The sequence below is a fragment of the Aquarana catesbeiana genome, linkage group LG01 (assembly GCF_042186555.1).
Source record: "Aquarana catesbeiana isolate 2022-GZ linkage group LG01, ASM4218655v1, whole genome shotgun sequence".
In the NCBI taxonomy this organism is placed as follows: Eukaryota; Metazoa; Chordata; class Amphibia; order Anura; family Ranidae; genus Aquarana; species Aquarana catesbeiana.
This window is the reverse complement of record NC_133324.1, coordinates 242,657,021-242,675,587: the sequence shown is the minus strand read 5'-3', so window position 1 is coordinate 242,675,587 and position 18,567 is coordinate 242,657,021. Positions and strand designations below refer to the sequence as shown.

The window sequence follows — 18,567 nt, the reverse complement described above, 5'->3', positions numbered from 1 at the left end:
TCAAGGGGGGTAACACTCACTGTCCTACCACAGTAACTGTCACTAACTGACACCATGCAGTAATCATAAAAAAAAAAAAAAATACTGCTTGGTGTCAGTGTGACAGGGAGGGGGGAGGGGTGATTAGGGGGGGGATCGGGGGGCGATCGGGGGGGGATCGGGGGTGTTTTGTGTGCCTGGCATGTTCTACTGTGTGTGTGTGTTGGTGCACTTACATGTCCTCTCTCCTCTGCGCTAGAACGGAAACTGCCGAGCTGAGGAGAGATGACATCACATCCTCTGCCTGTGTGTACTATACACAGGCAGGGGATGTTCCTCATTGGCTGGGAGCGATCGCGAGGGGGGGGCCACGATCGGATGGTCTCCCCCTCGTCTCTCATCGCTCATAGCCAAATGCCGACCGCCGCTGGCACCGGGGGGGGGGGTCCGATCGGACCCCCCGCCCGCGGGAAGGCAATCACGTATGGGTACGTGATTTTGCCTGCCCGTGCCATTCTGCTCACGTATATATGCGTGAGGCGGTCGGCAAGTGGTTAAGCCAGTGTGATACAATGAGAAAGACCAAAGTGTTCTATGCCCACCAGTAAGACTGGGTGGGCGAGATGGCATAGCACCTGGGGAAAATACCAGCTCTGAGCGACGGCATCTACCCAAGAGTGCCAACCCTTTACTGGTTTCCCGGGGGAAACTAGAGATCCCAGGGTTAACCGCCCTATAGATGGTTCCTATGGAAGTGCCTGCAACTGCAAGAAGGGGACTCCACTGAGTTTAGTCATAACTTCCGTCACCAGATGAGATCGGGTGCATTCAGGGTGCAGTGGCCATAGCCCAGCCTTCCTACCTGGGTCACCCTTTAATTTCACAGGTAGGGCTCTGTTCCTGTCTGTTATGTGATTCAAGAATCGCCTCCGGCCCAGGACAAAGAACATGTCCCCGGTGGGAGGGATATCGCACAGTCTTGGACATGCTGTTCGTCACCCACCACTTGGGGGGCTGCCCGTCCTCTTACTGACCGTGCATTATTGTGTGTCTGCAATTGTGTCAGACAATATTCTGAGATGCGCGACACCCCTTTCAGAAGAGAGTTCATTCTCTTGGGCATGGAATCCAACAATACCCCTCCGTCTCCCAGGACTAGGCCGGCAAGTCTGGATCTGTGGAAAAAAACTGCGTCTGGAGGGAGCAGAGGGTACTGAACCAAAGCCTTCCGAGAAGCAGGACCCTAGACTTCCCCGGCTTCCTTCGGACCGAATGAACAGGAATGCCCTTTTCCACTGCTCTATCCCTGGTCGTGGAGCAGGAGTGTTTTTCTTGTCCTCCTGCAACACCCTCCTCCTGAGAAATTTTGTAATGAGGGGGTCTACTGGATTCACCACCCAGGCCTTCTTCCACTTCTTAACAAGTGTTCTAGAAACCTGTGCATCTTACTAGGGTCTGGTCACCTGAAGGCCTTTAACCCTTCGTGATGCCATACAGGGGGCCACCCCCTGATATCGGGCCCTAGTCACCAGAGATTCCGGAGGAAATACCGAAACTAAGGAGCTGGCGGGGAAGCATGCTTTTTAAATCTAGGCTGAGTGGTGTTTCCTAAGATGGGAGGAGCCAAGGTCTCTCATAGGTTGCTGTCCTGAAAGACGATATGGGAAAAAATCCTTCAAGAGCAACTTCTCCCAACCATCCAAGAACAGTTTGGTGACGAACAATGCCTTTTCCAGCATGATGGAGCACCTTGCGATAAGGCATAATTGATAACTAAGTGGCTTGGGGAACAAAACATTGAAATTTTGGGTCATAGAAACACAGAAAAGTGATGGCAGAAAAAGACTGAGTAGTCCATCGAGTCTGCCCATTTTATTTATTTTAGGGTTTTTTTTTTGGGGGGGGGGAGTTTCATTAACCTTGTTGTCTGACTATAGATCTATGTTTATCCCAAGCATGTTTCAAGGCATTTACTGTTGACTGTCTCACTACCTCTGTTGGTAGTTTATTCCAATCATCAACTACCCTTTCAGTAAAATAATACTTTCTAAATTTAGGTTTGAACTTTCCTCCAGTTAGTTTGAGGCCATGTCACTGTGTTCTTGATTTCGGTTTCATATTGAAAAGACTGCCTTCCTGAACCTTATTCACCCCCTTAATGTATTTAAAGGTTTAAATCATGTCTACCCTTTCACTTCTTTCCTCCAGACTGTACATATTAAGTTCCTGAAGTCACTTTCAATATGTTTTATCCCCCACACCTTTCACCATTTTTGTTAGTCGTCTCTGGACTCGTTCTATCTTATCAATATCTTTCTGTAAGTGAGGTCTCCAGAACTGGACACAGTATTCCTGTTGGTGATCCCTCTAGTGATGCTTGGCTAGGAAACTCCCCAGACCTTAATCTCATTGAGAACTTGTGGTCAGTCCTCAAGAGGTGGGTGAACAAAACAAACCCCACAAATTCTGACAAACGCCAAGCATTGATTATGCAAGAATGGGCTGCCATCAGTCAGGATTTGACCCAGAAGTTGATTGACAGCATGCCAGTGTGAATTGCAGAGGTCTTGAAAAAGGAGGGTCAACACTACAAATATTGACTCTTTGCATAAACTTAATGTAATTGTCAATAAAAGCCTTTGACCCTTATGCAATGCTTGTATTTATACTTCACTATAGCATAGTAACATCTGACAAAAAGATCTAAAAACACTGAAGCAGCAGACTTTGTTAAAATTAATATTTGTGTCAGTCTTAAAACCTTTGGCCAAACATGTAATGAGAAAACATAGCTGCCCTATGTAAATATAGATTTACAATCTACTGTAATACTTAGAAAACACACTGAGCAGATCACATGCATCAGGCTTTTTTCTTTTGTACACATAGATAAGGGAAAAATAAAATATAACAAAAGAATATATTTTCAGAGAGCTTTTTTTTATCAGCTATTATTGCAGAGTTTATCTTAGAGTAATTATTTTAATAAAGCTGAACTCCAGGCATTATTTAAAAAAATACCAATAAATGTTTTTATTAATAAAAAAAAACAAGCATTTTAATGCAGCTAGTGTAAATACCTGCATTTGACTTTATATCAGCCTCCTAAGATTCCCTGTACAGCAGTACATAAGAGTGGCAGGGGGAGAGGCAATACTTTGGGGCAATCAGGTGTTCTGCATTTAAATGTGGCAGCAAGGAATATTCTTACTTGAGGTAAGATCAAAGGATGCCCTAAATACTCTGCTGTTGCTGCTCAGTCAGTTTCGAGTCAAAGCCTGCAGGCCAACTGTGCTTTACCGCTTCAGAGCATACCAGGCAGTCCTGAGTCTTTAATTCCTTCTGAATGTTGTATGTATTGACTGCAGCATGGTGGACAATCATTTTTCTGGACCCTTTTAAAGAGGACACATGTTATTGTTTCTGCTGTAAACGGAAATCTTTGTAAAATCTGCTGTAAGTCTAGGTTCACATCTATGCGGCTGCGCTTGATAATTTTTTCAGGCACGTTTTGCAGTGCATTTTGCAATTTTAAACCCAAGTTCCTTATGCGTTTTTGCATGCAGTTTTCACGCATTTTACTTTTTTTTTTTTTTCTCTTTAAACGCACTGTAAACACACTGTATATAGCTGGTTGCTAAGGAGGGAGTCGGGAAGGAAGGAGGGGGCTGGCCGCTGCGTCCTTAACAACCGATGAGTTATGAAATCTGAATGTAATAAAAAAAATTAGCAAAAAAAAAAAAAACAGCATGTGGTTCCCCCCAGGTCCATACCAGGCCCTTCGGGTCTAGTATAGAATCGGGGGGTCCCCCCACTCCAAAATTCAAAAAAGATGGCATGGGGTCCCCCCCAAAATCCACACCAGACCCTTATCCGAGCATGCCATCCGGTAGGTCAGGAAAGGGAGGGGATGAGTGAGCGCCCCCCTCCTGAACCATACCAGGCTGCATGCCCTCAACATGGGGGAGTGGGTGCTTTGATGAGGACAAGGGCCTCTTCCCGACAACCCTGGCCGGTGGTTGTCTCGGTCTCCGGGCGGGGGCTTATTGGAATCTGGAAGCCCCCATTAACAAGGGGGCCCCCAGATCCCGGTCCCCCCCCATGTGAATGGGTATCGGGTACATCGTACCCCTACCCATTCACCAACAAAAATAGTGAGTTTTTTGACAAGTCCTTTATTAAATAAGAAGCCCGGAGCCATCTTCTCCCGGAACCGGCATCCCCCAATGTCCTCTTCTTCTTGTGCTGTCTTCTTCCTTGCCGCCGCTGTCTTCTCCTTCTGCCCGCTAAAAAACAAAAAAAGCCGGTCTTGTCCTGAAGCTGTCTTCCTCTGTTGTGATGTCCCCGCTGTTCAGCACCTCTTATATAGCCATGGGGCATGGCCATCCAATGACGTCGCCCGGAGAGCCTGCCCCTTGTGATGTCACGTGACAAAATAAACCTGAAAGCTGATTTGTTTCTATGCAAAGCTGCACCAGATTTTGCACTCTCCAGTTTTTGTAAATCAACCTCTTTGATTTGATTTGATTAGATTCTGAAGGGTGTTGGAAAGGGAGATGCTGAAGGGTGTTGGAAAGGGAGGTCAAGAGTGTCAAGAAGGTCATCCATAGCTTGAATTTTGCTACGTGTATGGCCACATTAACATTGCAGGCTAAATCTAACTGACTCCAAACACCTAAGAAGAATTTTGTTTTCCTTTAACCACTTCCCTACCCGGCTACTGTAATATGACGTCCACAGATGGGATCTCCCATCCTGGGTGGACGTCATATGACGGCCTGGGCTTCCCCGCCACGTTGCTCGGGACCCGGTGCGTGTGCCCGGCGGCCGCGATGTCCACTGGGCACCCGCGATTGCCCGTTAACCGGGCCGGACCGTGGATCTGTGTGTGTAAACACACAGATCCACGTCCTGTCAGGTGAGAGGAGAGCGATCTGTGTTCCCAGTACAGCGGGACACTGATTGGTCTCCTCCCCTTGTACGTCCCCGCCCCCTACAGTTAGAATCATTCCCTAGGAAACATACTTAACCCCTTGTGTCCCCCTAGTGGTTAACCCCTTCACTGCCTGTTACATTTACACAGTAATCAATGCAATTTTATAGCATTGATCGCTGTATAAATGTGATTGGTCCCAAAAATGTGTTAAAAGTGTCCGATGTGTCCGCCATAATGTCGCAGTCACGATCGCCGCTATTACTAGTAAAAAAAAAAAAAAATTTTTTTTTTTTTTTAAATGCCATAAATCTATCCTGTATTTTGTAGGTGCTATAAGTTTTGCGCAAACCAATCAATATACGCTTATTGCGAATTTTTTTACCAAAAATATGTAGAAGAATACGTATCGGTCGAAACTGAGGAAAAAAATTATTATTTTTTTTTTTTTTAAATTGGGATATTTATTATAGCAAAAAGTAAAAAATATTGTTTTTTTCAAAATTGTCGCTCTTCTTTTGTTTATAGCGCAAAAAATAAAAACCGCAGAGGTGATCAAATACCACCAAAAGAAAGCTCTATTTGTGGGGAAAAAAGGACGTCAATTTTTTTTGGGTACAATGTCGCACGACTGCGCAATTGTCGTTTAAAGTGCGACAGCGCTGAAAACTAAAAATTGGCCTGGGAAGGAAGGGGGTGAAATTGCCCTGTATTGAACCGGTTAAAGATAAAGAAGAAAACACGGAGAAGACATGCTTTGTGATTTACCTATACAGTGCTTGTACTCACCTGCACATTTTGGTAGTTGTGTTGTAAAGTTTCATTTTATATTGATCATCAGCAACCAGAATAAAATTTTCTTTTGTTAAAGGAGGGTACCATACTAAACACTGTGGAACTGCACTCTGGTTAATGCGGTCACTGCTTTCGATTACTAGATTGTCTTTACTGCTCTTGATAAGATTATACTCCACCTATTGGAGAGAAAACCATGAAAGCATCAGTAACAAAAAGTTTGGGGAACAATAAAAAAACAGCACAGCTTAAAACCCTGTGTTGTGCAAAACAACTTACACATTTTTTGCAAAATTGTGCAATTGTGAATACAAAGACATTACATTTGCATTTCAGAAAAAATACACATTAGGACAAATGTTCAGCAATAGTTGTGCTTATAAATATGCACCACTGTATTCTGCCTAGTAGTACATAGAATAAATACCAACCAACATCCGATCGCTTCCAAGAGATACAAGTCTGGGTTCATTGCTATCCAGGTGAATGCCGAACATTATATTCTGAATTGGTCTATAGTGACTTTGATTCCTGGCTAGGTAGTCCCAAAATGTATATCCATTTTGTTTAGTCAGTTGAAAGACTGTTATTGTGAACTTTTCATCCTGAAACAAGAGAACACATTTCCTTTATGAGATAAATGTATGACCTACAGTATGAATGAGACTGTGTTGTTAAAGCGGAGTTCCACCCAAAAGTGAAACTTCCGCTTTAAGCAATCCTCGCCCCCTTAGATGCCACATTTGGCATGTAATTTTTTTTGGGGGGGGAGAGTGGGTACCTTCTTTTTAGTGGAACTTCTTGTCCCACTTCCTCCTTCCTCTTCTCGGCCACCTAGGCGACTCCTCCTCTCGCCCTAGGCGGCCCCTCCCTGCCAGCAATCTTCTGGGACACCTCACAAGTCCCAGAAGATTGCCTGGCCAATAGCAGAGCGCATAGCAACCCACTAAAAAAGGGGTGGAACTCCACTTTAAATAGCAATGATGTTTTGTATTACTGATTAGATTTTACTAATATCACTAAAGTGCTGAAGGAATCCTGAAGTGGAGCTAAACTCTGCAATACTTACTTCTCCTTCAATGGTCTGACATCCCTCACCAGCATCTTCTACCTGGAGTCTTCTGGATGCCTGGCTGCTTGGCCAACGTGGGATGACGTCACTCCTGCACATGCACGCGACAGCCATCCCTGCACACAGGCTCTGTGCTGGTATGTAAACTGAGCTGCGCTTTTTCTTCCAAAGAACAGTGTGAGTAGGCAGGTGGGTTTGCATGTCTCTTTTGCAATACAGAGCCTGCCTGATCGTAGGACTTTAAGATGTTAAATATAAATAGCTTCCTGTTTATCTACTATCAAAATGCCTAAACAGGCAGTTTCCCTACTGAGGAATGTTTACAGATGATAATGAGGCCTATCGTTAATAATCACCTTTTACATTAAAGCATATCTAAGGACAAAATATAAAATGATATATTCACATTGGGCCGGCGCCAGCAAAAGGCTGCTTAGGTAGCTGCCTTAGGTTCAAACAAATGGCCCCTGTCCCAATCTTAAACTGGCCTTCACCGCAAGGAGCACATGGAAGGGCAATGCATGCAAAACAAAACCAGAGAAAATTCCCAGCTCAACTCCCCAACCAGTCTGCTTACCAACCAAAATAACCCGTCCAACACAACAGCTCATCGGGGGAGATCGCATGGTTAGTACAGTGGCTCCCGACCGGAGCTTTCAGTTTTCTTTTCATCAGCTACATTGTATTGGATCAGTCCTCAGATATAAACATGCCAATATAGTATCAGTCAGTCCTTCCAAAGGGATCAGGGGATTGCCAAAGGCATCAACATCCTATTAACGTAATCAAAAATGAAGAGAAACAAGATGGACTTTTAAGGGGCCAACAAATCAGTATCAAATCAATTATCTTTTATTGTTACAGCACAGATACAATTACATAGGTTTAGTGCTGGTTCACACAGGGGAGGCTTTAAAGTCACCCGACTCTGAAGCTGCCCGTACAGCGCAGCTTGCAAAACGACTTCTGTATAGAAGTCAATGCAAGCCGCTCCGAAGTTGCCCCAAAGTAGTACAGCCAACCTTTTTCTAAGTTGGAGCAACTTGAGTCGCTCCTATTAGAGCGGTTTCATTGCAAAACATGGAGCGCGACTTGTCAGGTGGCTAAGTCGCCTGACAGGTCGCCCCTGTGTAAACCGGCACTAAATAAGACGCCATGTGTATAAAATTTTTTTTTTTTAAAAGACCTCTCTCAACAACCTCCTGTATAATTACAGACACCAAATATATCAAAAAGTACAAAGTAACAAAAGTTTACTGATTGTGTTTTGTTGGCACCTTCCATCTTGTTTCTCTTGACATTTGATCAATCAGTGCTTGAAGCAAATGATGGCTCTTCACCTGTGGACTACCTATATAACAATGTATCCAATACCCATCACATCAAAGTGTATCCACAGTAGCTGTCACTGCTCTAAGCATAAATGATACTGTTGTTGCCAATTACATCAAAGAATGTATACAATCACATATGCTGTTCTCATTTATGCATATGCATAGTACACTGCTCTAGCTGGTGGGGTTTCAGCTTTGCTGCTCACCCACCATTTACAACTGCTCTCCTTTAGTGGGTCGGATAATAAATCCCAGCCATGAAGTAGTGGTTTAGAATGTAGACGATCAGAAGGAGAGTGTGATGTCTTCACCTGTCAGGGCCCCAGGCAGTGGCACAGTGATGGGGATGCAGTACTGTTGGAAAAGCCGCAGCCAATTTAAAAGCTGCTCTGCTTGGTGATTTCACGCTGTGCCTCAGTGTTACCACCGATGCGTTTCGATAGAAGCCTCTCTCTTTGTCAAGGAATGCTTAGGGCATTGTTTTTCATGTATTCCTCCCTCTGTTAACCCCTGTTGTGCTTGTTTATATCATATCCTTATAGCTTCATTATTAATCAGTCTCTAAAGTTACCCTGTTAAAACTTCTGTTTCAGGAGCAATTACTGTATATAACAATCCTGTGTCTTAAAAATAAAATAAAAACACTTTATTGTTTTCTTAAAACTCTGAAACTAATAAATAAAAAGTAAAATATAACACTCATAATTCTTCAACAAAAGCAAACAATTCTGATAGATAAGTTTGATCGCTCATGGAAACCGTGGACCTTATGGGTTAATGCCTCACATTGTAAATAATGTCACTGTTTCATAGTTGTTAAGGTTGAATAAAGACACTAGTCCATCCAGGTCAAGCTGTGTAGGTGTGTGTGTGTGTCAATGTCGATAATAATTTCCCATATCCCTTTATGTTGTGTTCACTAAGATGCATGTCCAAAAGTCTTTTAAAACTATCAATACTTCCCGCTGACACAATTGTAGAAGAGAGTTCCACATCCTTATTGCCCTGACAGTGAAAAACCCGCTTTCGCAGCTTAAGGTTAAACCGCGTCTCTTCCAGTCTCATCGTGTGACCCTGTGTCTTCTTACACTCCCTGAGACTGAATAGTTTACTTCCTACGCTGGGATCATCATTGAGGTATTTGTATACTGCTGTTATCGAATTTCTCTGAGTTGCGTGCTATCCTGCATAGACCTTGTGCATTTCATGTCTTATCCAGACAGTTGCTGTTCCTGATGTATTTTATACAGTGGTTTGCATATTTTTTGATATCTCTTCACTTTGTACATATGTATAAAACCTAAATAAAACTAATTGAAAAAAAAAAAAGCAAACAATTCCATATCATTATTGAGCCCTGGTGAAGCAAAAGTGTCAAAATAAAATATGCACTTTGATTTGGTCTGTGACATTTTCCATATGAAACTACCTCCACACCAGTCACATTTTACCCATTCTATCCCCAAACGAGGGCGCCAGTCAGGCTCTTACTAAGATATTCCTGTGAATGTTTAGGGAATGGATGTTTATGGTTTTCTTTGTCCTTTGTCAGAATGTTATCCTCCCTCAAGAGATTCCAATGTCAAGAAATGATTCTTCTTACAGTAGGTGTTTGTGCATTGAAATTAAACGAAATGGCCAAGTCAAATGGATTGATGGATCATCATTGTGACATCCTTCTCTTATAGAAGACTCTCTCTAGGTAAGCTCTACCCACTCTGCTTCAATAGTGTCTCTCGTTCATAACCTTTTTTCCATAGCCTGGAGCACTAATTCATCTGCTTCTTTTTTGTAATCTTCCAATCTGCTACAGTTCCGCCTCAACTGAATAAATTGTGGTATGCTCATCAAACATTACAGGAGATGACAACTGATGGTGAGAATCTTACTATTGCAGTCCACTTGTTTTTTAAAGGTCCTGTTCAAAATCTTCAATGAAAATGTTAAGGTCCAGGAAGTCTCTCCTGGCATATGACATAAACTGCAGGCTGTAATCATTGTTGGCATGTTCAATAAATATATCTGATATATATCCTTAGACCCTCTCTAGATGAAGATAAAAAAATCTATAAATATTTTCCAAAGAACAAAGTTTGCACCCAATCCCCTTACCGAAAGGACAGTAATGCCGCGTACACACGGTCCGATTTCCCAACGGGAAATGTTCGATGGGAGCTTGTTGTCGGAAATTCCGACTGTGTGTAGGCTCCATCGGACATTTTCCGTCGGAATTTCCAACAAACAAAATTTGAGATCTGGATCTCAAATTTTCCGACAACAAAATCCGTTGTCATAAATTCCGATTGTGTGTACACAATTCCGACGCACAAAGTTCCACGCATGCTCGGAATCAAGCAGAAGAGCCGCACTGGCTATTGAACTTCATTTTTCTCGGCTCGTCGTATGTGTTGTACGTCACCGCGTTCTTGACGTTCGGAATTTCCGACAAGATTTGTGTGACCGTGTGTATGCAAGACAAATTTGAGCCAACATCCGTCAGAAAGAAAACATGGATTTTGTCGATATGTCCGATCGTGTGTACGCGGCATTAGAGGGAGGAATGTGTGAAAAAGCTTCTATCAAAACGCGTCAGCAGTAACACTAAAAATTCTGCATGAAGTAACAAGTAGGCACAGCATGACATCCCCTAGAAGAGGGGCTTTTAAACCCTCTGTGGCTTTTCCAGCGATACTACATCCCTATCACTGGCCGGGGACATGAGAGGTGAAGACTATACTCCCCTCTGATAGTCTACCATATAACTATTATTTCATAGCTGGAGTTCATTATCTGTCTCCCTGAAGCAGAGCAGTTGTAAATCACGGGTGAGCAGCAAAGCTGAAAGCTCACCAGCTGGAGCAGTGTAGTGGGCATATGTATGAATGAGAACAACAGCATATGTGAGTGGATACATACTCTGATGTAATTGGCAATAACAGTAGCATATACAGTATGCTTATAGCAGTCACAACTACTGTGGATAGACTTTGATGTGATGGATGCTGGACACATTGTTATATACAGTAAGTAGTACACAGATGAATATAATTGGAGAGCTACTTTTGCTCTATGCGAGCACTGACTAACTCTATACTGGCAGGTTTTTAATAGACTAACCAACATTGACAAGATTTTTTAGATTAAGATGACTCTTCCAAATGTAAAAAAGGACAACAGCTAAAAAATCTAAAAAGGACAACAGCTCCTCATTATTAATCATGTCCTCTATTTACATTATTGCTGTTCAGGTAATATAGTACAGTAAATGGTCACACGACCACACTATTCCTTTTCTAGATTATGCATAAACAGTGCTATCAGAAAACAATTTATATATACTGGGGACCAACACACTTCAATAGCTCTCCTTCGTAAAAGCCCAATTAAAGTGGTTCTAAAGGCAATTTTCTAAAAATTAAAATTAAAAAGAGGTTTTTCTTACCTGTCCTGTGCAACGATATTCAGAGTGGTCCCTTACCTCTTCTGTGGCAGTCCCCTGCCGGCGCTCTCCGCTCCTTCATCTTACGAGTGCCAACAATGCAAGGCGTGTGCTATGGGGGCACCCATGCAGGCGTACTCACGAGCCGGGCTGTGTACATCCATAGGCACAAACAGCACAGCTCAGCCACGCCCCCCCCGCGCCCTCCTCACAGGATTTAACTGACTGCTGCTCGAAGTGTAGCATGTGAAAGCAGGAAGAGGGGAACAAAGAGCAGCAGACCGGCACAGCACTAGAGCGACAGAAGACTCAGGTAAGTGTTGGGGGGAGGGGGGGAATAGTTAATGGGGTGTACCTGACTCTACTGACTCATATATTAAATTGTTCCTAGTAATCTCTGAGGAATACAAACTCCACAGTCCTCTATGTTATGAAAAATAGCAGAGGGGCAGGATGCCATAGTCCTATTTTGTTTAATACTGAATGGTGAATGAGTGTTGTCATTTAGGACTGGGAGTGTGTTACTGGCAGAATCACCAAGTGAAAGTAAGGCCCCTTTCACACTGGCGGAGTCTGCTGGCTCAGCAGGGGATCTCTCCACTGATCCCTGCTGACCAGGCGCATGACCGCTCCGCTAATGCAGAACAGACAAAAACACAGCTCGCTGTCCTCTATGGGCTGTCAGAATGGAAACGGACCACCTGTCCGTTTCCATGCGTCTGTCATCCGATCCACCGGATAGATGGGGAACAGATCCCAATCCATCTGTTTTTAGCGGACAGGATCAGATTGGATGTTGGCAAGTCTCAGCGCACATCCGCCACTCCATAGAGAGCAATGGATGGTCCGATTGGATCCACCTGAAACACTGACAGGTGGATCCGATTGGTCCATCAGTGTGAAAGGGGCCTAAAGGAAAAAGGTTTAGAGAAAAGAAAACATACGCAGCAACCACATCTAAGGACTGGTAAGCTGCAATGTATTATAATGTGTACATTTTTGTTTTTGAATGAAGCTACACTTTGACTCCCTGCACAGCTCCTGTAGAAGAAAGACTAGACCAGAGGTAAGCATCCTTTTGAGCACAGTGTGCCGAAAAATGTTTTCAAAGAAATTGAGCGTGCTGATTTTATAACAAAAAAATGTCAACTTCACACTCTCAATCACGAAAAGTATTTTTTATAAAGTAAATGCTGTAAACGACTTTAGTAGCGAGAAATTAACATCCTGCACTCTCACGCCTCAGATCAGCCCCAATTCCTGCAACTCCACACTTCAGATCACTGTCCCCCCTGCAAATCTGTTTCACCACTGTAACCTCCTGCTCATCTGCCCCACCACTGTAACCCCCTGCTCATCTGCTCCATCACTGTAACCCCCTGCACATCTGCCCCACCACTGTACCACCCTGTTCTTCTGTCCCAGCACTGTAACCCCCTGCTCAATTGCCCCACCAATGTACCCCCTTTCTCATCTGCCCCACCACTGTAACCCCCTGTACCTCTGCCCCACCACTGTACTACCCTGCACATCTGCCCCACCTCTGTACCCCCCTGCTCTTCTGCCCAACCACTGTAACTCCCTGCTCTTCTGTCCCACCAATGCCCCTCTTTTTACATCTGCCCCATTGCTGTACCTCCCTGCTCTTCTGTCCCACCGCTGAACCTGCTTCTCATCTGCCCCAATGCTGAACCCCCCCTGCTTTTCTGTCCCACTGCTGAACCCCCTTCTCATCCCTTCCACCACTGTACCTCCTGCACATCTGCCCCACAACTGTACCCCCTTGCTCTTCTGTCCCACCGCTGTAACCCCCCTGCTCATCTGCCCCATCAATGTACCCCTTTTCTCATCTGCCCCACCACTGTACCTCCCTGCACATCTGCTCCACCGCTGTATCCCCATGCTTTTCTATCTCACTACTGAATAACTTCTCATCTGTCCTAATACTGAACCCATCTGCTCCACCACTGTAACCCGCTTTCTCATCTGCTCCACCAATGTACCTCCTGCACATCTGTCTCACCTCTGTTCCCTCTGCTCTCCTGCCCCACCACTGTAACTCTCTGCTCATCTGTCCCACCAATACACCTCCTTTCACATCTGCCCCACTGCTCTACCCCCCTGCTTTTCTGTCCCACCACTGAACCCCCTTCTCATCTGCCCCAACACTGAACCCCCTGCTCATCTGCCCCATTACTGTAGCCCCCTGCTCTTCTGTCCCACTGCTGAACGCCCTTATCTCTTCCATCACTGTACCTCCCTGCACATCTGCCCCACCGCTGTACCCTCCTGCTATTCGGTCCCACCTCTGAACCCCTCCTACTCATTTTCCCCACCACTGTACCCTCTTCTCATCTATGATATGCGTGATAAGCAGAGTTGTGAAAGGAAGCAGAGATGAGACACATCTACCTGTCCTGGCACACTCATCCTGTTGATCCAACTCTCGCATCCAGCCCACGTGCTTCTATGTGATGTCACATACAAGCATTTGGAATGGATGCACAATGATGAGCTCAGGTCAGGGGCATTTTCTGAAAGCAGTGGGCCTGTGTGCAGGATCATAAGTTGGGCCCCCACAGCTGAGAAAAAGTGTGGTGCTCTGCGCCACAGGAAAAGTTGGGTGTGATTTTCATTGCACTGAATACTGTCTCTGGCTTAAAGGGACACAGAGTGCAAGGGGTTCAGTAGTAACTAACGCAATGGGTCAGGAGTAGTTTCAATAAAGTTCCCAGAAGCTTAACAGTAATTCCACAAACTGTCACCTGATTGTGGTTGTCTCAAAATCCCTTCTTTCTGTGATTGGTAGTGACAACCAAGCGAGTCATCTTCTTCCAGATGGTGGACGAGGCTAACAGGACTGTGATTGGCTTTAGCAGTGGCCAATGACAGTCCTCCTCCTCCTGGAAACCCAACCCCCCAGCAGAACTGCACCCAATCTCTTCCCATCACAAAAGCTGACGATCACAGCTACAGCAAAGTTAGAGAACCAAACAATGTTTCCCATCTTTTACAATGTGTGGGGGCACAGTGCCTCTCCCTCAGTGCAGGTGCAGCATGGAGAACTCTGAGATTGTAATGCATTAGTGTCTCACTGACAGTTCCCTGCGCTACTCTGCTGATGGGGAGGGAGTCGAGTGCCAGCAAAGGAGGCTTCGCGTGCCGCTTGCAGCACCAGTGCTGGGGGTTGCCTACCCTTGGCCTAGAACATAGAGGTTACTAGAACAATATGTGTTGTACTGCATATATATTTCTGTGACTTTAACCATCACCTTACTGATCTCAGATCCCTGTTTAGGTCTTCCTCTTTTTACTCTCCTCTTTCAAATGTGCTACAACTGTGAATGTAAGTGATGGCACTGGGGAAATAACTTAAATTTATAAGCTGGCCAAACCCCAGGCTGCGGGCTCATCAATCTAAACTAAAAAGATTCATCGATCCATGCTAGACAGTGTGAATGGAGGAATCCCTTCTAATGGCTGTTGTATGTAGCAACAGGCGCTCCAGGCTGTTGGAATACCCAGCACTGACTGCAGGTGATTTGCTGCAGCCAAAATTTGCCCAGAAAATTTCCACCCCACTCCTACGATCTTCAGAGCAAAGTTTGTTGAGCCAGGTGGTGCTGTCAGGACCACCAAAAGATAGAATTTCAGATTATTAAGCAGGAAACAGTAGAAATTGGATCAGTGTATGGCCAGCCTACGTTCTGATACCTTGAAACATAAGGCTGCAAGACACAATCATATATTGAAATTATGACCACCGGAGAAATGAGGTGAGAGAAGGGAGCATAACAGTAGATCTGCTTGTATCACTACAAATATTTAAAAAAAAGACTGGCCACAAACTTGACAAATGAATGGGCATTCTAAAGTGAGGGCAGAAAGATATGAAAAATGCAAAAACAAATTACTGACATTTAGAGGCCCGTTCATAACAGAGGGCATATATTGGTAGCTGCTCTTTACTGGACACTGCAATACTGTATTCCCTGTACATTTAGCCTGCATTTTGGGAATGATTTAGCAAATGCAGGCTAAAGTATGGAACCTGTGGTGTCCTATGGAAGGTTCTCCAAGATACCATAATACTTTAGAACAGGGGTCTCAAACTGGTGGCCCTCCAGCTGTTGCAAAACTACAACTCCCATGAGGCATTGCAAGGTGGACAGTTACAAGCATTACACCCTCAGGCAGACGCATGATGGGACTTGTAGTTCCGCAACAGCTGGAGGGCCACCAGTTTGAGACCCCTGCTTTAGAAAGTACTTTGGGACTGGAGGAGAGCGGATTGGAGGAGAGCCTTTGCCAGGTCACGTGACTGGGCTCTTCTCTTCCTGCTCCACCTAGCGTTTTTTCCTATTCACTGAAGTAAATGAGTCTTTGCTTGCTTCAGGAGTCCCTTAGTGACAGGTTCCCATTACCATACTTTCTATATATGAAGGTAAAAATGTAGCTTTATTGATACTTACCGCTGTAGCAAGATACCGCGAATCATGAGAGAAACAGATATTAATTATTGATCCTCTTGCATACTTGAATGGTTCTTTAGTTTCATCTTCCAGAGTCACAGCATCCATTATATGTACACTTCCATCTGTAAAGCCGGCTGCTAAATAGAACCCTGTAATTCCAAGACAACAAAAGTCAAGACAAAAGACCATGTACATGCTGTCCGGGGTAACATATGACACACTGTACTTCACATAGCAACCTGCAAACACATCAGTACCCTGGATCAGCATACATAATCTGAATGCCAACCAATTCTCTTTCTGCCCAGCAGTTGCCTACCCATGTACACAGATAATACTCAAGCAGACAAGTGTATTCAGTACAAACCCCTGGCACCAGCCATAAACAAGGTATAATGGCTACTCCCCCCTTTAGAAGTGGTTGCTATCACCTGGAAAATATGTACATATACGTTTGTATTCATCTGTATCAATCCTTCCCCCTCAGGGCCATCTTGAAGGTAGGGTAAAAGGGGCAGCTGCCCTGGGCCCCATCATTGTTGTGGGGCCCAAAGCAGCTGCCCCATACTTGCCAACTATCCTGATTAAACTTTCCTTGTCGCTTGAAGTTTTAGTCCTGTGCTGTGTTCCGATATCTAGTTCTGTTACTAATGTTGCCCAGCTCTGCCACATTACCCTGTACAGATAACTCACCTGCAGATCCTGTGTTTACATGCAAATAACCAGCATTGAGATGTAAATAGCGACGGCATTAATATGCAAATAGCCGCAGGCCAACGCCATTGATATGTAAATAGAGAAGGAATTCATATGTATATCATGCCCCCCGAGATCATATCCACCATCACTTTGCTGAATGCTTGCCCACCAGGGAGGCATGCTTCAAGGTCCTACCTACAACTGTGGTCATTAAGCCTAACATCAGCCTGTTCTGCAAAGGTAAGCAAATTGGAGGTGGAACATGTAAATACACATCAGCAGATGCATGAGGGTGTCATTAACAATAAATGGCAATGCTGTGTATCTGTTACGCAGCAGGTTTCTGTGGTGTCAGGAAAACAATTTTGCATGCGTTCCCGACACAAAGAAATGTGTATGCAGGCTAAATGTCTCAATTACATTGATGGTCAGTGTAAATATTCTCATTACATTGGGGCTTAGTGTGCAATCCTTTCATCTACACTAATAGCCAGTATGAAAGTCCCCCTTACATTGGTGGTCAAATTCTTCATTACATTGGCGATCAGTGTACATTTCCCTTTACATTGGTGGTAAGTGCAGAATTGCCCTTACATTGGTGGTCAGTGTAAATCCCCCCTAACATTGGTGGTCGGTGTAGAAGTGTCACCTTACATTGGTGGTCAGTACAAATCTCCTCAACAATGGTTGTCAGTGTATATTCCTCCTTACATTGGTGGTTGGTGTAAATGATCCTATCACATTGGTGTCAGTGTAGAAATCCCTCTTTATATTGGTGGGTGGCGTAAAATCCCCCGTTACATGGTGGTCAGTGCAAATTCCCCCTCACATTGGTGGTCAGTGTAAATTCCCCCTCACATTGGTGGTCAATGTAAAATCCCCCACTATATGCTTGCCAAATATTTCCAGCTTTGCTCTACACGATTCAGAATTTGCCACAGTGTACTGCCTCCTAACTAATCCCATCCCCCCACTACTGCTACTGATCCCATCAACCCCCAGCATTGTAACTGATCACATCCCTCTTCCCCCAGCATAGCCACTGATCCCAGGAGTCCCAGGATCCCTATGAGTTTTCTGTCTATTGATGGGTCCCCTCACCTCCCCAGTCCATGGTGTGCAGACAGTGGGGGGGATGATGTGCTGTAACCTTCAGCAACCAATCGGTGAGCAGTAATGATGTGCACTAACCTCTTGCAACCAATCATTGAGCGGTAAGGATATGCAGCAACCTCTAGCAACCAATCAGTGTGCAGTAATAATGTGCAGTAACCTCTAGCAACCAATTAGTGGGTGGTAAGAATGTGCAGTAACCTCTAGCAACCAATCAGTAAGCAGTATTGATGTACAGTAATCTCAAGCAACCAGTTAACAAACAGAAGTCATGTGCTGTAACCTCTAGAAAATAATCAGTGAGCCATAATGTGTGCTATAACCTCTAGCAGCCAGTCAGTGAGCGGTAATGGTACACTGTAACCTCTGGTAACCAATCGCAATCACTGCCTGATCTGATTCAGTAAACTGATTTTGAGTCTATCTGCTATTTATTGTATGTCTCAGAGTAGGTGGAGAGGGAAATTACATGGAAGGGGGCCCAAGAAAATGTTTGCAAAGGGGCCAATCAGTATTAAAGACGGCCCTGTTCCCTCTCATCATTGTGCAATGTGTTTTATATTATTTCTCCGCAGCCAGCATTTATGATATATCAGGCTTTAACCATGTCAGCTCTTACACCTGTAAAACCCTTATAGACCAGAGTCATTTTTAAATTTCTGCTATAGATCAGCTAGGCTTTTTATGATAGAAAAAGACTATGCATGTATCTTCCTATCTGCCTTTTT

General features: G+C 44.4%; 1 protein-coding gene across 1 annotated transcript in view; it reads right to left on the bottom strand.

Moving 5' to 3' along the window:
• Positions 1-18,567, bottom strand: part of CFAP251 (cilia and flagella associated protein 251) — a 130,668-nt gene that overhangs the window by 49,630 nt on the left and 62,471 nt on the right. Inside the window, exons 14-16 of the mRNA XM_073626813.1 lie at positions 16,025-16,176; positions 6,139-6,312; positions 5,702-5,886 (exon numbers count right to left, since the gene is read on the bottom strand). Coding sequence (XP_073482914.1) covers positions 5,702-5,886; positions 6,139-6,312; positions 16,025-16,176 — 511 coding nt within the window. The remainder of the gene's footprint in view (positions 1-5,701; positions 5,887-6,138; positions 6,313-16,024; positions 16,177-18,567) is intronic.